The sequence below is a fragment of the Microchirus variegatus genome (assembly GCF_963457635.1).
Source record: "Microchirus variegatus genome assembly, chromosome: 3".
NCBI classification, from domain to species: Eukaryota; Metazoa; Chordata; class Actinopteri; order Pleuronectiformes; family Soleidae; genus Microchirus; species Microchirus variegatus.
The window spans coordinates 1,993,598-2,016,850 of record NC_139804.1 but is presented as its reverse complement, the minus strand read 5'-3'; the positions used below and the strand labels follow the sequence as shown (position 1 = coordinate 2,016,850).

At 37.9% G+C, this 23,253-nt stretch overlaps 1 protein-coding gene across 1 annotated transcript in view; it reads left to right on the top strand.

Annotated features, from left to right (window-relative positions):
- Positions 1-23,253, top strand: part of ncam1b (neural cell adhesion molecule 1b) — a gene marked incomplete at both ends in the record, with an annotated part of 120,139 nt that extends 96,886 nt beyond the window's left edge. The window contains 12 exons of the mRNA XM_083886394.1: positions 2,805-2,955; positions 4,569-4,756; positions 6,616-6,712; positions 7,910-8,080; positions 8,232-8,360; positions 10,021-10,053; positions 12,790-12,914; positions 13,926-14,109; positions 17,184-17,382; positions 18,682-18,798; positions 20,331-21,323; positions 23,142-23,253. Of these exons, the coding sequence (XP_083742520.1) occupies positions 2,805-2,955; positions 4,569-4,756; positions 6,616-6,712; positions 7,910-8,080; positions 8,232-8,360; positions 10,021-10,053; positions 12,790-12,914; positions 13,926-14,109; positions 17,184-17,382; positions 18,682-18,798; positions 20,331-21,323; positions 23,142-23,253 (2,499 nt within the window). The remainder of the gene's footprint in view (positions 1-2,804; positions 2,956-4,568; positions 4,757-6,615; positions 6,713-7,909; positions 8,081-8,231; positions 8,361-10,020; positions 10,054-12,789; positions 12,915-13,925; positions 14,110-17,183; positions 17,383-18,681; positions 18,799-20,330; positions 21,324-23,141) is intronic.

The window sequence follows — 23,253 nt, the reverse complement described above, 5'->3', positions numbered from 1 at the left end:
CTTTCCATGGGGATTAATGGGATTTCAATCCAAAGTGAGACTTCTTGTAAATGTACGTTAGATTAAGTCTGAGAACGTGATGACGAGGACCTTTTATTGTCTTCAGAGTTGGACAAGAATCCATTTGTCCCGTGGAGTCGTCCCTGATTACGATTCTTCTAAAAATAAAGAAGGACAAACTGACTCAGTGTTGAGGTTCCTTCAGGTTTCACAGATTGTTAAGGTCAGAGTGTTATGTCAGATTCTCCAGGGTTTCCTGCTTCTTCCTCGCCCTCCATACACAGCGAACGCCGCTGAATTGAATTTGAATGCAAGCTAACACGGGCTTCTCTCACAGGACCGGATCCTTTAATTCAATATGTGTAAAAGCATCCTCGCGAACATTGTTCATTGTTTCGCCCGCAGCTTGGATCGAAGCCACAGACGCTGCGGCCAAAGCAGAGGCTTAAATATTCAGTTGTGCAGAAACAACAGAGCGTTTCAGTACAAACAAACGTCCCAGACTCATGAATTACATTTGAAACGCTAATGAATGTCACTGTTTCTTATGTCGACCGTGCTGCTGCTGCATATTCATATTTAATAAACCAAAAATAATGTGACTTTTAAATAATATCTGGATATTTTTAGGCCATATTTATAAAGAATATCTCCATTTTTAGAGGTTTGTGCTTCTCACAGATCATTAACAGTTCTTAAAGTGCTTCATTTTACTCTCTGAACTCTTCATTTAATAGAAAAATGTTCAATTTTTAACATACAATTTTGCACCATTAATTACACCGTTTTGCCAATCTGATGGATCTGATAATCCCTGTGCGAACAGAACCTTGAGATTATCGACCACATCAGTCTGATACAGTCTTTAAAACAACTTAATAATCTCTTAATAAGATATATTATAGAATGAAGCAGCCATTCTAGTCGTGGAAATCTCTCTGTGTCCCAATCCAGTCTTTTTGGTCAGTATCAGACTGATAATGATAGTTATTGTCTTATGTCTTATTACTCGGTTGATTCTCCAACTCAAAGCGATTGATTTTGAGATTAAATTAATTTAAAATCAGTTTTTTTCAGCCTCGATAATCTGATAAACTGACACTAAAGGCCCAAAAGTTATCTCGAACTCACTAGCCTACATACTTCAGAGCATCTTTTTACTTGGTATGGACATTATGCAGCAATTCCTCTAGAGGGCAGTGCCGAGCTGCAGGCATCAACAAACATGACGACCATTGAAGAGGTAATCTTAGTCTGTAAGAACTCTATAAAGTATATTACTTTATTAACAATTCTAGTAATTGTTATAGTATTACCACTGACAACAGGAGGAAGCTCCTGCAGCCTTTTACTAAAAAATTACATTATGTCAAAAACCTAGAACCAATAGTCGAGGCAAACCCAATAAGCGCCCCCTGCTGGATTCCATAGACTATAGACTTCTTTGTCGTTCTCCTGACTGATTGGACAATTGACTCTATACTGCCCCCCCACGATTTCCGGTAGTATTGCTCCATTTTGTACATTATCGTAAAATAGTGGGATTATGACGTCATCGTTTTCCCAAACAAGCGTATTAGGTGGCGTTTTGAGAGGCAAACCTAATAAGCGCCCCCTGCTGGATTCTAAGGGGTCAGAACTTAAATAGTTGCTTATAAGATGGCAGCAGGTGATTTTATTTGAACATAAACTTTACATTCAATTTGGAAACTTTCCATCAGGATTGATTGTACATAAAATTCAAAGTAATGTCCTAATTATTAAAAAGTAAGAGCTCTGTAAGAGGCCGGAATTCCCTTAGACTTTTCTTTGTCGTTTTCCTGACTGATTGGACTGTTGACTCTATACTGCCCCCCAACATTTCCGGTGGTATTGCGCCATTTCGTACATTATCGTTAAATAGTGGGATTATTACGTCATCGTTTTCCCACACTAGCATATAAGGTGACGTTTTGAGGTTTTCCAAATCTGGGACCTGGGATTCTGGATTAGGGTTAGTATCTTGGTAAAAACTCAAGAAGAAGAAGACAATTCTACAGCCTTAATGTCAACATAAATCCAGATTACAGAGCGTTAAAGATCAAATACGTTAAACAAACTCTAGCGGCTTCACCTACATGTTGACAAACCGGAGCTGGATACTCGACACCGCCACAGTTTAGTGTCACACGACGACGACGACAACAACAACACAGAGCTGTTAACCTTGAAATGTGCGACGCTTATAACCGTCGCTTACGGAGTTAATGAACGCAGGTTTCTCTGGAGCTCAGGGACACTTCCTGGTCTCATCAGCCAGCTGTCCGTCCACATTCAGCAGCTTCTCCAGGTGTCGAATATGAGCTCGGAAACAAAAACAGGATCAACTCTAAGTGTTATTAGCACATTTGTGTCTAGCGCTCTGTAGATATATGTGTGTGTGTGTGTGTGTGTCAGGTGACGCTGTGAGGTGTGTTCATGGCTCAGCATATTTTCACGAGTGGCTGAGCCCTCGTGTGGAAAAGCCCTCAATGGTTTCTGGTGCCTTCCATCATGAATTATTGATCAGCCGCTGCTGCACCGTCAACTGTGTCCTTATGTTTCCACGTCGTCACTCGGTGTTTCTCATTAATGTGACGTCTGCTGCGCTCATTAAAAACCTGTTTCCTGAAGCCTTTTTCTTTCAGGTCACACATCTTTCATCTGAAATGTTCCTCCGATGATGATGATGATGATGATGCAAATGTGCAAATATGGCTGTGGAGAGAAATAACTGTTGTTTTACCCGCTCTTTATAAACAAAGACATTTTCTCTTCTCGTTTAGAGTCTGGACGGAAACGTGGTGGTGAGGAGCGACGCTCGCGTCTCCTCGCTCACGCTGAAGTCGGTGAAATACACGGACGCCGGTCAGTATCTGTGCACGGCACGCAGCGCCATCGGAGAGGACAGTCAGGCTGCGTATCTGGAGGTCCGATGTAAGTATTTTTTAAAGGAAGTTCCAATTAACGCTGTTTTTTAGTGTGTATCTGCGTCATTACCTTTGTACACGAAGCCCTGAAGGTTCTAAACAAACAGTTCAGCCACTGCTGAGAACGCTGTGTTTTATTGTAATCTCAGGCTCAGCGAGATCTTACTTTCACACGTGAATAGACACATTTTTCACTTTATTTTAACAGTCAAAACATTAGCCGTCGTTCTCTCAAAGAAAATCAATATCTTTGCAGAAAAATACGAGAGGTTTTATCTGAACATCCTCAACTCTGACCTGATCTAAATCTGAATCTAAATCTAAATTTAAATCTTTCTTCTCACAGAGTGAATCAGGAGTTTCTCTCCTCAAATCTGACGTGGTTTTAAAAAGACGTGGGAGACGACAGACACAACAAACTCTGTGTGTTTGAGTCCTGAGAAAGCACAGAGTAGAAGATCCAGACCAGTCTAGTCCAGTCCAGTCCAGTCCAGTCCAGTCCAGTCCAGTCCAGACCACACACACTGTGTTTTAATACTGAGAAAGCACAGAGTAGACGATCCAGACCAGTCCAGTCCAGTCCAGTCCAGTCCAGACCAGACCAGACCAGTCCAGTCCAGTCATGTCATCCAGACCAGTCCAGTCCAGTCATCCAGACCAGACCAGTCTAGTCTAGTCTAGTCCAGTCCAGACCAGTCCAGCAGTCCAGTCCAGACCAGACCAGACCAGACCAGACCAGTCTAGTCTAGTCTAGTCTAGTCTAGTCTAGTCCAGTTCAGACTAGACCAGACCAGTCTAGTCAAGTCTAGTCCAGTTCAGACCAGACCAGTCCAGTCCAGACCAGACCAGTCTAGTCTAGTCTAGTCCAGTCCAGTCCAGACCAGACCAGTCTAGTCTAGTCTAGTCTAGTCCAGTCCAGTCCAGTCCATACACACTGTGTTTTACTCCCAAGAAAGCACAGAGTAGACAGTCCAGTCCAGTCCAGTCTAGTCCAGTCCAGTCCAGTCCAGAACACACACTTCAAACCATTTTCAGGGAGGAGATTCCATAGATTTGTGATCTCACAGAAACTCACATGATTTAACACAGATTATCACAGCGTCACGGAAACGAAACCACGCGGATCTTTTTTTGTGAATCGACTTCTCGCCTGTTTTTCACAGTGTGTGTGTGTGTGTGTGTGTAACTGCAAAAATATTCAGTGAAAATGATCAGCGTTCATCACAGTTTCACGTCGATATCTCAACACATAATCTGTCGCACAAACACAACACGGCACGTCCTGTTCCTGTTTTCAAAGTAAAAGCACCACAGTGTTCTATAATTCTCTGATTACAGTCACTTTTAATGTGAAACGTGTGCAGTCACAAGAGTTCACACTGACATTCACATGAGAGCAGTGTGTTGTCACAAACGGACAACAATTCCCATGATTCCACGCTGCTTTGTATGCATTATACATTGTGCACGCATACAAACATAATTACGAGTTGCAGATTGGATTTTATTCTCGTAAACTCTCTCGTTTCTTCACACAGTTTTATTTTCAGCGTCCGTCCAAAACCACAAAATCAACAGAAAGTTGATGTTTTATTTTGGTTGTGTTTTTTTGTTTCGTAGACGCTCCAAAGATCTACGGCGACGTCGCCGTTTACACGTGGGAGGGAAACGCGGTGAACGTCAGCTGTGAGGTCAACGCTCACCCTAACAACGTGTCCATCGTCTGGATCAGAGACGGACTGCAGGTCCCTAACTCCAACACCAGCAACGTCAAGGTCTACAGGACGCCAGAAACCAGCTTCCTGCAGGTACACACACACACACACACACACACACACACACACACACACTCTCACGCAGCAGTCTTAGCGAGGACACAGAAATAATGTATTGTTCCCTGCAGAGGAAATTGCTTTTGTTGCAGAAAATAACAGAGATTCACACCCTGTGCTAAGTTACATAGATCATTTAAAACATAATAAAGATGTTTTTTATTCTTCTTCGATTTTGGCGATTTTACACCAATGGTATTTGAACAAACTTAGAGCTAAAGATATTATTTACTGCTTATGTTAGTCTGTAAAAGCTCATTAAAAACGGACTTACTGCATGTGTTTTATATGGTTTGAATAGAAATGTCTGTGTGTTGCATTCAATGCAGTCCAAAAATAACAATAATAATAATAATAAGGATTATATTAGTGCTGCAACCGTTAATCCTCAACTTTTACTTTATCTTACTTTGCTTCCCTTACTTTACTTTACCTTACTTTACTTACCTTACTTTACTTTACTTACCTTACTTTACCTTACTTTACTTACCTTACTTTACTTTACTTACCTTACTTTACCTTACTTTACCTTACTTTATCTTACCTTACTTTACTTTACTTACCTTACTTTACTTACCTTACTTTACCTTACTTTATCTTACCTTACTTTACTTTACTTACCTTACTTTACTTACCTTACTTTACCTTACTTTACTTACCTTACTTTACCTTACTTTACTTACCTTACTTTACTTTACTTACCTTACTTTACCTTACTTTATCTTACCTTACTTTACTTTACTTACCTTACTTTACTTACCTTACTTTACCTTACTTTACTTACCTTACTTTACCTTACTTTACTTACCTTATCTTACCTTACTTTACCTTACTTTAACTTACTTTACCTTACTTTACTTACCTTACTTTACCTTACTTTACTTACCTTACTTTACTTTACTTACCTTACTTTACCTTACTTTATCTTACCTTACTTTACTTTACTTACCTTACTTTACTTACCTTATCTTACCTTACTTTACTTACCTTACTTTACTTACCTTATCTTACCTTACTTTACCTTACTTTACCTTACTTTACCTTACTTTACCTTACTTTACTTACCTTACTTTACTTACCTTATCTTACCTTACTTTACTTACCTTACTTTACTTACCTTATCTTACCTTACTTTACCTTACTTTACCTTACTTTACTTACCTTACTTTACCATACCCTTAACCTTGATTTTTGTCCCCACAAGGCAAGTCACAAGTCTTGGAACACACACACATGGGTTCACACTGCTGTCCTTTTAAGGACTCTACATTGACTTCCATTCATCTGCAGTGACTTAACAAAGCCTTTACCCCCTTACCTTAACTATAACCACACTTCAAATATTAGTCCGTAACTTAATTAGTTTCTTTAGAAACAAGGTTCTGCCTGATTAGGACCAGGTTTTACGTCTCCATGAGGACTACACCAGTCCTGACAAGGTCTGTGTTGATAGAAAATCCTAAAGAGGCAGCAAATACAAGTAAACACACACACATACTTTAAACATATTATTTACAGTCTATAGAGTGAATGTAGTACATAGAGACCTTACACACACACACACACACACACACACTAACCCCTGGTGTCATCAACATTTCATGACTCCAGGCCTGAAGTGAAGGCTTTTTCTTTCTGAGTAAAAAAAAACAAAAAAAACTGGGATGAATAATTCAGCGGAGAGGGAGCTCACGGCAACGAGAAATAAGCTTCTGCTAATGGACAAACAAAAAGGTCACCTTCAGAGAGTCTGACACACACACACACACACACACACACACACACACACACACACACACACACACACGTCTGTATTTACTCTCTCTCTCTCTCAGATTAACCCTCAGTCTGAGGACGACTTTGGGAGTTACAACTGTTCGGCCTCCAACGAGCTGGGAACAAAGTCCAAGGAGTTCCTGCTCATCCAGGCCGGTGAGTCTTCATCATCATCATCATCATCATCATCATCATCATACGGTCATATCACGGTTCTCAAACAGAGGCTCGTGGACCCACACATGGGTCACGGCAGATTTTTCTTTCTGCTCCCCAAAACAAATTTACATTGATGTGTTATTTATCTGTAATCTGGATTAGACGCAACAGATATTTAGTAGATATTTTGTAGTGCGTTAATCTGCAAACACGCAGAAAATTTAGTTTAAATCAGAAATGACTTTTTCCTCTGAATTCTGAGTTTGTTTTTCAGATGTTTTAACAGATTTCTTGAAATTTTTATTTTTTTTGTATCGTATAGTGATAATATATCGTATCGTGGCTTAAAGACTGTGATAATATCGTATCGTAATAATATCGTCCTGTCGTCGCCGTTTTGATATACTGGATCCAGAAGAACTTTCTGGATCTGTGTAGAACTTTAACCTTTAACTGATATCTGTTACTGTTTTACATAAACATGACAAAATTAATCCTGATCTGATCTTGTTCAATGGCTCCATTCAAACTGTCACCAAATCTGTAATCTGGATTAGATGTGAAAGAAATTTAGTATGATAGTAGAGTGTGTTAATCTGCAAACACGCAGCAAATTTAGTTCAAATCCGATGACTTTTACCTCTGGATTTGTTTTTCAGAAGTTTTAACAGATTTCAGATTTTGAATTGTTTTTTTTTTTTTACAAAAATTTACCAAAAATCTTCTTTCTTCTTTTTTTTTATTTAAATTTTAAATTTGTCTTAATTTGATGACAATAAAAATAAAATAAATGAAGTTAGTCAATAATTTAGATTCCCATAATTATCAGGGACAATTTAAATCAGGTCATATTTTTGCTTTACTTCAATGAAATAATTTCCTTTGACTTAAAATTCATTAGAATTTTGTGCATTTAATTAACAATATAGTTATAGTTACCATTAAAATACTTTAATTTCTTTAATAATAAACCATATTAAACTAATTCAGTTTAATTTGATTTCAGTACAATGTAAATAAATATTTATCTGCATTTTATACAAATAGCTGCATTAAATAATTTAATTATAGGACACAAAATCACAGTGAATCAGTTTTTTCTGCTGTTTGTTTTTGTCATAAATCCCAGATTTCCTCTCTGATGTTATTTCAATGATCTTCATCATCCTCATCCTCTCTTCCTGTCGTCCTCAGATCTTCCCTCAGCTCCCTTCATCACTGAGGTCAGACCTTTCTCCACCTCGGCTCAGATCCAGTTCGAGGCTCCTGAGTCCACAGGAGGCGTCTCCGTCCTCAGGTACAGAGCAGCGTGGAGGACACAGGGTCACGGAGTCTGGACGGAACACGTTTACCCAGTGACAGACGGTGAGAAAATCACTGAGATTAACAGGAAACTGGGTTTTAGTTCAGGGAGAAACTTCTGTTTCCATGATGTGGTTTGTTTAGTCGATGATGAACTTAGTTCTTCTTTCTCTTCCTCCTTCTTCTTCACCTTCTTCCTCCTCCTCTTCCTCAGGTCTCCAGGGTGAGTTGACGATCAAGGGCCTGAATCCAGAGAGCAGTTATGAGTTGACTCTGTCTGCAGTGAACGGTAAAGGAGAAGGAGAAAAGTGTCCTGCTGAATTCTTCAAGACTGAACCTGTCCGTAAGTCTGTCTTTATTTACTTCTTCTTCACCTCCATCTTCTTATTCTTCACCTCCGTCTTCTTCTTCACCTCCGACTTCTTCTTCTTCACCTCCATCTTCTTCTTCTTCACCTCCGACTTCTTCTTCTTCACCTCCATCTTCTTCACCTCATTGTCTTTTTCTTCACCTCCATCTTCTTCACCTCCATCTTCTTCTTCACCTCCATTGTCTTCTTCTTCACCTCCATCTTCTTCGCCTCCATCGTCTTCTTCTTCACCTCCATCTTCTTCTTCACCTCCATCTTCACCTCCATCTTCTTCTTCACCTCCATTGTCTTCTTCACCTCCATCTTCTTCACCTCCATTGTCTTTTTCTTCACCTCCATCTTCTTCACCTCCATCTTCTTCTTCACCTCCATTGTCTTCTTCTTCACCTCCATCTTCTTCGCCTCCATCGTCTTCTTCTTCACCTCCATCTTCTTCGCCTCCATCGTCTTCTTCATCACCTCCATCTTCTTCATCACCTCCATCTTCTTCACCTCCATCATCTTCTTCACCTCCATCTTCTTCTTCTTCTCCTCCACCTTCTTCTCCTCTGTCTCTGCTCGTTTTCCCTCTTTTCTGATTTAAAAAACTCATAAATCATAAAGTTTATTTTCTGTAAACGTTTCACTGATTTGTTTATTCAGGTTTAAACGTTCAGGTTTAATCTTAATTCCAACACTGAGTTATTAATCCCTGACTCTCCTACATTCATGACTGTGGTGTGAGCGCCCTCTGCTGGTCACAGGAAGTTTAATGTTTCAGCTTCACTTTAAATGTTTCCTGTTTTCATGTCTTCACTCTTGTTGTTGTTGTTGTTGTTGTTGTTGTTGTCTCTCTCTTTGCTTCATCATCTTCTTTCTTTTTTATTTAATCAGATTAATCATCTTGTTTTTTATTATTTTATTTCACTTCATTCGTCCTCATGTTTTCATCAGACTTTCACAACAGTAAGTCAAATATTTCCATATTTAATTTAGTTAAACTCAAATATTTAGTTTTAGATGATTTTAGTTCAGGTTAAATCTATTCTATATTTTGCGTTTCCCATTTTAACTTTGATTTTTCATCAGAATATTTCACATTTTCTCTTGAATAATTCTGAACTGTTTGAAAACAACATTTTTGTCACGAAATTTAAACTCAAGACAAAGACGTTTAATTGATGCCATTTAAAATATTTACATTTCTTTTTTTCTTTTGACAACAAAAACACATTAATAAACAAAAAATGATCAAAACAATAACTTAAATCAGGAGGAAATTGAAATAAGACGAATTAAATAGATAAATACATACATAAAAGTATGAATAATATACACAGAGTGAACATAAGATGACAAATATATTTACTTTTATTTTAGAAATTCAGGAAAAATAGAAAATAATCAGTATAATTATTATTATTTTAATAATAATAATAATAATAATTATTATTATTATTATTATTATTATTAATAATAATAACTTTTCACTTGTTTTCACCTTTAAATTCAGCATTTTTCTAACATTAAATGTGTGAATTATTCACTAAAAGCCTTTATTTTCTTCTCCTGGTTCGTTCTGTGTTTTAGTGTTTAGATGTTTGTGTTAATCCTAATCTCCTGAAATCTCTTCTCTTTTTTTTCACGTCCTTAGAAAACGTTTTTCATTTTTTCTCTGAAGACTCAGGTTTGTTGTGTAGAGAAAGTTAGAGACGACGACTAGAGTTTAGAGATGATTAGATTCTGTGTTTTTATATCATCTCTGACCTTGTTTTACGACCTCATAATCTTAATCTGCTCAGATATTTCATTTCTCCCACGTCACAAATGTGATTTCACGTCATTTTCATTTGCCGCTTGTGAAATAATTAGTTTTATTAACCAATTTAACACATCTTTCTTCAATAATCTAATAAAATAATACTATAATAATAAGTGATTTATGAAATATTCTGACAAACGTTTAAAGGTCCAGGTCTCCAAGTTTAAATATTAAAAACATCAAACATGTCATCAGGAAAACTTTTTAAATATAATAGAAATATTCAAATACATTTTTTCAACGTACATTTATCAACAAATATGTATATATCTTTATTTGTAGATGACCTGTTTCCTGTTTTTAATGTTGATATTTTTAAGTTTTTATACATTATTTTTTATCTAAAAAGTAGATTTTAGAGGCAGAACATCAGCGTTCTTCAGTAAAGTTACGCCATTGTTTGGTATTATTTGTTTTCATTAGCTAGCACTTAGCAGTCTTATGTTTTAGCTAACTTTAAGCATCTAATATGCTCATGGCTAGCTAGCGTAGACAGATAGTGATTAGTCTCGTCTTTGACCTGAATTTAAGCATCTTTTTGTATGATAGCTAGATTGCTAGCAGCTACATATATATCTTAGCAGGCGTCTTTTAGCTCTTTAGCAGCTAAATGCTGCTAACAAAAAAAACTAAAAGATACCTATGGCTAGCTAGCGTAGAAAGATACAGTAGGTACTAGTCTTGTCTTTGACCTAAATTTAAGCAATGTTTATTTCAAATTGTTTCGCATTTTTTTAACTGTGTTAGGATATATGCTAGCACTTAGCAGTTGTCTTTAACTTTTTAGCATTATTTAGCTGCTAAAAAGCTAAAAGATGCTTATGGTTAGCTAGCTTAGATAGATAGATAGATAGATAGATAGATAGATAGATAGATAGATAGATAGATAGATAGATAGATAGATAGATAGATAGAAGTGTTTACATTTGGATTTCGGTCAAATTAACATTTACTAAACTGTCTTTTGACAAAATAAGTCGTTTTTTCCTCTAAATGTCTCTGCGTTGTGTCCTCTGTGACGTCTCTGTCTTCTCGTGTTGTCGTCGTTTGGTCGTCACGGCGACGACGACTCGCTCCGCCCTGCAGAAGGTAACTGGACTGAATCATGACTCAGCGTTTTTGAACTTTAACCCCAGAGTCTGAGTCACTAAACGACACAGTCATCACTTCTCTGGAGTCGTCTAACATTAACTGCATTAATCACACGTCGCACATGGAGGCGCTGTTGCCTCGGCAGATAAACGAGCCGTGGTTACAGTCGTATATTTAACCGTCGTATATTTAACCGTCGTTTATAACAGTCCAGTGTGTTTCATCTCAGCGTCACTCACTGATTCACTTGACGTCTTCACACAAACCTTCATCATCATCATCACCATCAATAACCACAACTAGAGCAGTTACTTCCTGTTTACACTCATGTTATTAATTATTACCACACTAAAAGACCATAAAATACATTCATTTTATTATTATAATAATAATTACTAAAACCACAGGTAACAAGTGTATTTTATTTTGTAACAAAAACCAGTAAACTGAGATATCACATAAAACGTGCTTATAGTATTTGATTTCATAATATTAACTGCTAAAATCAGAGGTAACGTAAAAAATGTGTATATTATTATTATTATTTATTTATTTTTAATAATAATAACTACTTAAATCACAGATAACATAAAAATGTATTTTATTTTGTAATAGTAATAATACTGAACATAAAATGACATAAAACTATATATATTATTTTATCATATAAAAAATAAAATTGTATAGTAATTGTTTAAGATAATATAATAGTATGTATATAATATGAAAATAATTACTAAACTGAAAAATCACACATATTTCATAATAAAAGCTACTAAAACTCAAGGTAACATAAAAGTGTATTTTATTTAGTAAGAAAAACTGTTAAAATTAAAAATAACATGAACACATGTATACGTTTCATAAATAAATAAATTAATTAATTAATTAATTAACAGAATCATAAAAATGTACAGTATATATTATTAGATCATATTTATTAGATAAATAAACCTTTTGTCTTCTTTAAAACAGAATTTGCAGCGTAATCCTCAGAGATTACTAGATTAAAGGCTAATTCAGAATGCGATGGGTCCCAGGGTTGAGCCTTGAGGAACTCCACAGGTCAGATCAGCACAATTACACTCATTTATCAAAGTAGTGATTAGTTAAATGAAGATAAATAAACCTTAAAAAGTCTCTTTTAAACACTTGATGTTAGACGTTAGGTGAGTAAATTAAGATCTTCTGCTGTTTGAGGCGAATTCTACAGAAACTCTTTAATCTGTAAGAGTAATGGTTTAGCCCTGAAACCTCGTCTGACTCCAGATAAACGTCAGCCACTAAATCTTCTTCTTCTCAGTGAAGTGATTTAGCAGCTCAGACTGAATCAGATTCACATGTGGTTGTAATTAGTTTGAATGAAGACGACAAAAAAACATCTTCAGGCGAGAGATTAAGAAGTGACGAATAAAAGAGAAAGTTTTAAACTTTAAAGTTTTCATTCTTTTAATGTTAAATGTAATAAAGTGTGTGTTTCCTTGTGTGTGTGTGTGTGTGTTCCTGTAGGTAATCCTAATCCCCCTAAACTTGACCAGGCCGTTCAGCCTAAAGGAAACTCTCTGAAAGTCACTTGGGTGAAGCAGGACGACGGCGGCTCGCCCATCTTACATTATCTGGTCCAGTTTAAACCCGTGAGTGTCCATCTGTCAAATAACATATCTTTGATCCTTTTACAAACAATGAACAAGTTGATTGATTGATTGATTGATTTGGTCGGGCAAAATCAGCCCTATTAGAAACTACGGATTAGTACGAAAACAATAACATTGATCACTTAATTCATAGTTTTATCAACGATACAAAAATTAAAAACCATCACGTTGTGAAAATGTATATTATAAGAAGTCTTATATCATTTTTTTCAGCACGTCCTACAGGCACTCTGATGAAATTACATATTGTTGGCCTAATAGCATAATTGCCTAAGTCATTTTTTTGGTAAATGTGATATCTGCCTAACTTTACCAATCTGCTTGCTAAAAAAAATGAGTTTTTTCTTATTTTCCGAAAACGTTCGGAAAACGTTAGCCAACTATGCTATTAGGCTAACGATACATTATAAGTATAAATACTCAAAATGTTCTAAACTCGGATTGAATTTGTGAAATACGTCACAGGTAAAGCTCACTTGGCTAATTTTTATGAACAAAAGTAAAAGAAAAACTATTCATTGTCTTTTGCACGATTATCACTTCTCACGTTTCTTTTTTAAAAATATACAATATAGAATTAACCATCATTTTGACTCAACGACACATAAGAAGACGTCAATTTACCTGATCTGTGCCGCATGAAAGCTAAAGGTTAACTGTATGTTTGTTTGCATAAGTGATACAGTTTACGAGGTTTTCTTGAACGCATCTTTTAAACACAACTTGTTGTAGAGCCCATAGAATTGGGATTTACCAGGGTCATTGAATGCATCTCTTTAGCTGCATCAGAGATTCTGTTGAGTTGAGCTTTGACAGATATTTATGTGTTGTTTTTTGTGACAGTTTTGTCCTTTTATAAGTGATAGGGATCTCTTGAAAAGTTGCTAACAGAAGGACAAACTTTCTTTTTTAAGACTAGAATTTCAAACCGTGACATTCTTTAGTTTCCAGAATAAACACTAATGTCTGGACCTTTTCTTTGGTCGTCAGATTGAAGCGTCAGACTGGAAACCAGAGCTCCTCCTCCCCAAAGAAAGTGAATACGTGGTTCTGACCGGACTGGACTGGGACACAGAGTACAGTGTGGTGGTTGTGGCCGTGAACCAGAAGGGAAAATCTCCTCCTGCGTCCTTGTCCTTCAGAACGTCCACACAACCTGCCGTCGTCGTCCCAGGTACTTTTTTTCTCTCTCTTTTTTTTATTTTAATCTTTAAAACTCGCTCAACTGGAACTAAACAATCCAGAAATAATAAAACCCCAGGAGGCAGAAACTCAAAGCCCTCACAGTCGCAGACACTCGTTCTATTTTTATCTCTGAAAGGTGAATTATATAAAAAAAAAAAAAACACTGAATAAATCATTTCCTGGACTGAAGTGAAGAAAAAGTGATTTTACGGCTTTTGAGTTTTCTCACTTTTAAATTTTGGACGGTGAGTTTGAGTTTGTGCTCAGAGAAACTGGGATTTTCTTCACATTATAGAAGAAAAGCTTTGCATTAACACTCGATAACTGATGCATGAACTGCAGCTGCAGTGCACTGTGGTCTACACCGCCCCCTGGAGGGAGGTCATGGTAACGCAGCGTAATGTTCTTGTACAGGAAACTCGATTTTCTCTGCGGCGAAGTGTGCGACGACTTCCTGTTAAGGGCTTTAAAACTTACTGAGTTAATACATGTTTTCATGTTATTTTTTAAAAATATTTTAGTAGTTACTCTGAGAAGTTAAAATATACGTTTTTATCTTATCTTTGGTTTTAGTACACAACCATTTCCTTACCTGACTTTCAAAATAAGAGCCTCTGACTTTGGCTTTTTTATGACTTCCTGGATTAAAAAAAAAGTTTGAATTTGTTATTCTTACAAAAATAAAATACACATGTTTTTTTTAGATATTCCGCAACTTTCATAATATGTTAGCGGTAACGCACGATGCGTTTCCGTAACGACTGACCGGAAAAACGTGTGTGACGTCATGTTTACATGACTCCCGATTGTTAAAATGAGTCTTAAAAGTAACGCTAAACTTCAAAAGAGGCACACATACGCAGTAACACAGGTACGCTGGTTATTTGTTAGCGCTGCTCTTTTCCTTTAATAAACAGACCGCTAACACTAACTGCGCTAAAGGAGCTAACCAAGCTAACTGGTAAACGGTGCCTGGAATCCGGTGCCGCGTCACTTGAACATGACGTCATAACGTGGGTACACTTTAACCACCGCTAACGCGTTAACGTACCCAGGGCTACTTTTTTTTTTCTGGCCGTAGACGACACCACTGCAGCAGAATGTTGTTAAGATTTTTTTTTTACTAACGAATTTACGAATAAATCGCCGCCTGTTTTAGATTAACGTTAGATTAACGTTAGATGCTTTGCTGAAACATCTCAGTTTCTCTCACTTCATTCACTCACTCATTCACTTCGTTCATTCACTCACTCACTCACTCACTCACTCACTGTGTAGTTTTCCGTCTCTGCTTCTTTCTTCTACCGTACTTTTATTTACATTTATTTACTTTTATTTACGTTTATTCTCATTGGTTTTTTCCGCCCTGACTCATTTTCACTTGTGTTTTTTCTCCTCTTCATCTCCTCCTCCTCCTCCCTCTCTGCTCGTCTGTCTCTCGCCTGGTCGTGGACTTTGATGCTGGACCACATCAACATTATTGTTGTTTTTTGTTTGTTTGTTTGTTTTGTTTGTTTGTTTCCTGTGGCTCCGCCCCCCCTCTGCCCCTCCCTCAGCCACTCAGAGCTGCTCGTCTGTTTCCTGTTCTCTGGTCTCTCTCTTCCTGTCCTTCATCGCTCTCGTCCTCCTGACCTCGTAGAGGACGTCTGTCTCCTCGTCTCTGTCCTTCTGTGGACACTTTCACAATAAAAGAGACATTTTGTGGTCGGCGCTGAACCAAAGGCAGAGGGAGAAACACGCTCTGCTCAGCGTTAGCGTTAGCGCCGCACGACAACAGTTAGGATTAAACCAGATTAAAGACTCGGAGCTGCTGGGCGTGGACGTTTACATACACTCTGGATTATAATCCTCTAAACCACCGTTTGTTTTCAAACTTTCTACATGAGGACACACTTTTTTTTAACTAAAATATTGTGATATAAATCAAGATAGTAGCTAATTTTGGGATTCATTTATTTAAACTGAGGGAATTATTACGTTTTCCCGGAAATTAATTTCATTTTTGACATTTTAAACATGACAATTAAAGTCTGAAAGTGGTTTGGAGAGTGGGTGTGGTTAATTGGAAATGGGAGGGGCTAAAAACTGACCCAAAAAATTTATTTTCGGTAATTTAGTGTCAGGTTTAATTGTTATTTTTCTCACAGTCTTGTTACAGATAGATTAATACTGTCGAGTTCTTAGGGACATTTTTTGCCACAAGGGATAAATTTGTCAGTTTTTTAAAGAACTCTCTTTTTAGAGGAACTCTTATGGGTTCAGAGACAGGATTACATAAGTGTCATGGATTACTGGACGCTAATTCCAGGAAATAATAGAAATTCAAGAAATGTTGAGTAAATTAATTTAAAAAAGTCACTTTTTAACATAAAAAATTGGATAAATTCTGAGTTGCGGGAGATGTTTTTTGTTTCTATTAAATAACATATGAATACAATGTTATTATAATTCATTTAACCAACAGATCTGAATGGTTTATTTATTTAAATTGATATAAAAATGATGTAAAAGTTACAAAAAAGTGTGTCCTCGCATAAAAAAGTTAGAGAATCAAACATATGTTGTGTAAATATTTGTAAAAATAAATCAATAAATTAACGTTTACATTGTTTGAAAAGACAAACGTCAGCTAACGGGAAAGTTTGTTATGATAGAAGCTTTTTTTTTCGTCCAGATGTTTTTCACGCATGTATAAAATCCTCATTTTTATACGTTTGTGTCTGGACGCTGTTTAACTCACTCTCTAGATTTAAGATTTAAGTTTAAAGTGACGTTTTAGAGACGTCGAAATGTACGCGATAAATTATCTTTCTAATAAATGTGTTAAAGAATTCTTTCTTTTGCCCTTTTTTTAAAACTCATTTTCATGTAAACTGTAAAAAAATGAAGTGAAAAGTGAAGAAGCTGACGACGGGTGAGTATTTTCTGTGTTTTACGTCCGTCGTCATAGTTACGTAGTTTAGCTGCACATTCACTCGTCCGCGCTAGTTTGTCTGAAACTTTCTCCCTCGTTTTTGTTGTTGTTGTTGTTGTTTTAAAAAACATTCACTCGTTCATCACCAGATGTGGGCGAGGAGAACGCTCTCTCCATGAGCGTGGTGCTGTGGGCCGGGATCCTGGTGGTGGTGTTTGTGCTCCTCCTGCTGGCCGTGGACGTCACCTGCTACTTTGTCAACAAGTGCGGCCTCATCATGTGTCTGTGCGGAAAAACCGGCACCGGAACCAAAGGCCACAACCTGGAGGAGGGCAAGGCGGCGTTTGTGTGAGTTTCACCGATGTTTGTGACCCGAAATATATTCAACATATTGTCGCTTATCGGGATTAAAAACACGTAGGATAATCAAATTTCAATGACCGTGGTATCGCGCTGCAAGTAAATCGCCTTTTTGAAGCCATTCCCTGGCCAGACCTGGTTAAATTTGACATCTGAAAGTAGTTCGGGGGATTGTACGTTGAAAATTGGACGTGGGAGATGCTAATAAGTGTGCCGCCCACTGTCCAAATCATCGTACACACTCAAAAATTGGTACACATGTGAAGAAGGTCGGGATGAAGAAATAATGATGTTATGACCATGATCAAAACCCAACAGGAAGGACGCCATCTTGGATTGAAAGTTCACTTTTTGCTGATTTTGGCGATGCTAACTTGTAGCGCGTAGGTTCTAAACGTTTCTGAGTCGCTGTTTTTCTGTTATTATTATATTTTATTATATTTAACACATAAGCCTTAAAATGCTAATCAGAATAACTTCCAATATCTGGCAGATTTACAATTTACTGCACTTTTAACTATTTATTTATTATCCTTTTCCTGTAAGTTTGAAGCCTGTCAATCAAAAACATGGACATTCGCGGGATTGTATCTCATATTAATAAATAATGTTGTTTGTTGTGCCCATGACACTTTAGATAAAGTTAGATGAAGTGCATTAAACCTTAATAAACCTTTAAAAATAAACCCTCACAAAATTAGATATTTAAAAATAGTCACTGGAAAGAAAGAAGGAAAAAATAATTGATTTATGGCATATTTGTAGTTATTGTGATTTTGTCACATTTCTGTTTAACGTTCTAAAGTAAAGTAGAAATTATATATATATATATATATATTTTTTTTTATAAAACAATGATCACAAATGCTGTGAATGTAGTAGATAAAACTAGTAACTATAGACAGTTACCAACTCGTGTTGACGATTTTCTCAATAAATAGTCGTAAAAGTCGTCGTTTGGTCGATCAAATGTCTGAAAAAGTGATGATTTCTTTGTTTTTATGGAGCAAAGAAACCAGAAATATTTTTTTTTTAATCGCAGAAACTTGTTTTAATTGTTGAAACAACTCAAAGCTGGTTTTCAGTCATTTGCTGTAAATAACTGGACTTTCCCGTTTCCCCTGAAGATGAAGCAGAACCTTGAAATAGTTGACTTATGGCACAGTTTACTCTAATTTGAATTTGAAAGATCGTTCCCGCTCCACTTCCTGGTTTAAATTTCAAAAAGACTGACAGTGTCAGTGTCAGAAACACTAACAAACATATAAACGTGTCCGTGTTGAACAGGAAAGACGAGTCCAAAGAGCCCATCGTCGAGGTCAGAACGGAGGACGAGTGCACGGCCAATCACAACGCAGCAGGACCCACGGAACCCAACGAAACCACGCCCCTCACCGAGCCCGAGTAAGTCCACGTTTTTCTCCGTTGTTTTTTCTCGTTGTTTCTTTGGCCGTTTGAACACTGAACTCCACGTCAGAGAAGAATCTTGATTCTGGAGCGGAGTCCACTGAACAACTGCTGCTGCTGCTTCTGTTCGTCTTTGACTTTGTTTCTGTCTCATTACTAACAAACAAACAAACGGTTGAAGCAATACCAGTTTAAAGAGTTTAGTCCTCCTGAGTGTGGTCAACTCATGACGCCATCTCTCATGTCTCAGCTCTGTGGACGATGACACTGGTACTGTTTAACCCTGGCTTTTTACCACAGGATTCTCCATCTTTAATGTCCACTCACAGCATGAACTTGTCCTTTTTTTCTTTATTTTCTCTCACGAGGCTTTAAGAGTTTGCTGTTTTTCAGTTTATGACCTCGTTCAGTCCTGGTATTTCATCTGATCGTGTAGAGACTGAGATAAATTCAGAGGTTTGAGGACACGAATTAGAGACGTGTCCTCAGCTGATGTCGTCTGACCTGCAGCAGTTTGACGGTTTGTTTTTAACACTAAAAATTTTAATTTAGTGTCGTACAAAAAGTCATACATTAGTATCATCCAAAATTGGACAAAAAAAGTCATAGTAAACTATGTCGTCCAAAATTTGAAAAAAAAAAAAAAGTAAAATAAAGAATTTGGTCGAAAATTTGACAAAAAACTATTTTAAAAATTGTCTTCAAAATTTGACAAAAAAGTCATAGTCTATGTCGTCCAAAATTTGAAAAAAAAAGTAAAAAAAAAAATTTGGTCCAAAATTTGAAGAAAAAAAAAAGTCATAGTAAAGTATGTCATCCAAAGTTTTAATTTTTGTTATATATATATATGTTGTTGGAAATTTGACAATTTTTTTTTTTTAAATAAATGTCGTCCAAAGTTTGACAAAAAAGTAAATCTGAAAGTCTGAAATTAAATACAAAATAAATTAAATACAAAATAAACAAACATCACGTATTACGTAACGTTAAGTAAATGCCGTTTAACTCGTCGCGTTTCACTGAAAACCGAACGCCTGTCATACAAATGTATGCTAACATTTAATTTCCTACCAATTCAGTGTTACGTTAGTAGAACATTAGCGTAATTTAACCCATTTACTGTGCGTAAACATAACATAATATTCTTCAGATATCGCAGAATACATTTCTGCAATAAAATAACTGACAAGATACTTTAACAATCAAGAACGACTGTTAACGCGCGGTTGTTGCGTAACGTTGTTCTTGTTCCGTCTGAGTTTCGCCGAACTACCGACATGGTTTCTGACGGTATTGAGGAGACTTTACGATTAACGTACCGTCGCGTTTAATACCTTGTTAGCCGAGGACGGATGTAAATACCAGGTGTGAACGTGGCCGTCTGTGTCTTTACGTTTGTGTGATTTTGACATAAAAAGCTCAAAGTGATCCCTCTGCATGCTCTGGTGTGAGCGCCACCTCCCTGTGTCACAGTCGCCCTGGTGTCTAGTCTGTGTGTCTCTGTTCTCTCCCTGCTCTTCTTCTCTCAGGCTGGCGGCTAACACCGCGGCTAACGCCGCCGCTGCTCTGGCTCTGGAGACGCTCTCCTCCGTAGCCAGCGACTCCGACACGGCCACCGCCGCCATTGACCCAGCTCAGGACAGCCCCTCTAGCGAGACCACCACCCTCACGTGTAGCCTCTCCACCCCGGCCAACGACCCCTCGCCCAGCCCCGTCCTGGCGCCGGCCCCCACGCCGGAGTTGCACGCGGCCCTGCCGGCCCCCGTGCCCCTGTCCTCGTCCGCCGTCGAGGCCAAAATGGCGCCGTTAGTCCAGCAGCGAGGGAGAAACGCTCCGGAAGAAGAAGAAGAAGAGGAGGAGAAAATAACCCCTCCTCCTCCTCTTTCCTCTTCTTCTGCGTCTTCTACGCCCGAACAACCGAGACCTCAAAAATCAGGGACGCCCATTCCGCCCAAACGTAGACACTCGCCCAAACTGATGGCGCTCAACGCTAAAAACAGTCCTCCCGTGTCTCCGCTCGCCGCCTCGTCGCCGCACATTTTTGACGCCAAGAAACCCGACGTCGGTAAAGCGCTAACTGCCTCCGCGACAGAAAACACTGCCCGTCCGAACACGGACGCCCCAGACGCCGGTTGGCGGAGCCTTACTCAGTCACCTGACACTGACCAAACTCTCAATCACATTCCCGCTGCTGCCAAAGAATCCGAAGACACCGCTCCTCTGGTGGCCGAGGTCGCCGTCCCCGACCCCGTTAGCGGCATACAGAACCACGTCGCTGCGCCGCCGCACTTCGACATGTACGACCTCCTGACCCCCGACGCGGCGCCGCGATTTGCCGTGCCGTTCGACTTAGAGCTGACGAACGCTGCCGAGCGAGCGTCGCCGATCCCCGCCGACCTGATTAGCTTAGAGTCCCCGCCCTCTGCCCCATCTCTGCCCAACGGAGACGGAGCAGACCAAGTTCTGGACGCGACCAAGACCAAGACCACTGCTCCTCCTCCTCCTCCTCCTGTCAACGATGAGTACGGCTCCCTCTAGAGGTTTATCTGTGTGTACGAGTGTGTGTGTTTGTGTACGTGTGTGTGTAACTTGTACACCCATTCATTCACCACCGCATCTTGCCATTGACCACACAATAAGAACTACTGTAATGGTAAAAACTGTGGTAATGACACTGGTTAGCTCTTTAGCTATTAACGGTTAGCTGTTGTAGATAAAGGAGCGATACGTTGATTCTGTTTCTTACGTGTGTGTGTGTGTGTGTGTGTGAGACGCTCGTAGCTTCTGCTACGTTCACGATAAGAAAAGACGACTTTAAAGTGACAGTGACCTCTTTACATTTTACAAACGTTTGTGGATATAATAACACCAGGTATAAAATCTACGTCAGCTTAAAGGTGTGTCATTTGTGACCACTAGGGGGTCTCTTAATAAAAAAAAAACAAAAGACTGAAAATGTCAGGAGGATCATGTGTTTTTGCTTGAGATTAAGCAGCAAACGTTAACTTGTTGCTATCAATTGAGTGACTAGTACTAGTACTCAAAATAATGGCATACATTAGTATCATCCAAAATGTGACCAAAGAAAAGTAAAAAAAAAAAAAAAAAAAAAAAGGTCATACATTAGTATGTCGTCCAAAATTTGAAAAGAAAAAGTAAAAAAAAAAAGTCACAAATTTGACAAAAAAACATTTTGGGCCTAATATATACTAATACTGTGAAAATATTATTTTCACAGTATTATTATACAAGTGACACTGTCTTTATATATTATATAAAGACAGTGTCACTGTCAGTTCACTGTCAATTGAGTGACTAATACTAGTACTACTACTACTTAACTAGTAGAAACAGTAAAAAAAAAGAAAGAAAGAAAATGAAACAATGCGTGACTTTGAAAAAAAAAATGATGCGTTCCAATTGCATCGGAAGTCAGAACTGGGAGTAAACGTATCTCTGGCTAGCTAACAATACGTGCTAACGTGGTATTTTGCTCCAACTTTCCAAATTGGAAATTCCAACTTCCGACTACAACTGGAATGAACCAATACAGATTTCATTGAATTTGTTTGAAATATTTTTGGCTAATATAAGTTCATTACTCGACAAATTAGTCGTTTTTTTTACATTATCATGCAGAAATCTTTACGTATTACATCTAAAAGTCTACGATATCTTCAGAACATGTCTTTACGTCTTTATCTCACCTTAGACTGACTTTTCCGACAGGAAACTGAAGTTCGTAAAACCTTTTTTTTTTTTTTGTTTATGGCTAATTGATAAATTCGAGAACATAATGTCACAATATTGCAACTTTAAAACTTTTTTAGTGATGTATGGCTAATCTACGAATCAAGAATAATGAAGTCGCAATATAACGACTTTTTAAAATCTCTATTGTTGTTTATGGCTAATCTATGAACCAAGAATTATAAAGTCGTAATGTTACGAAAACGGCTAACGTGAAGTGCGTTCAAAAGTGAGATAATCTTGTAAATATATATTTTTAAGATGGCTGACGTAGATTTTATGAGCCGAAAAAGAATCTGTTTGTGTCCTTATGTTTTCATTAAGATGTAGCGCCTGTGTGTCCAGCAGGGGGCGCTCACTGACCTGAACTGTCACTTTAACACACACACACACACAGATTTTAATGTCGTTAAGGTGGTGAAGAAATATGTAAGAAGACGTTAAATCTCCGATCTTCTTACATATCGGGTGACGGTGTCGTTGAGAATAAATGGACCAAAATAACGTGTTTATTTCTCGACGTAAGCCACGCCCAATTTGCTAACGTCAAACGTCTTGCCCCTCCTTGTTTTTCTCCGCCCACTTTGCAGGAAGATTTTTCCCGACGAGAAAGTGAAAATGGAGGACGCGGAGCTATCGAACGCGCTGTCGGCGGAACACAACAGTGTCCTACAGACGGGAACCGCTGAGAGCAAAGCATGA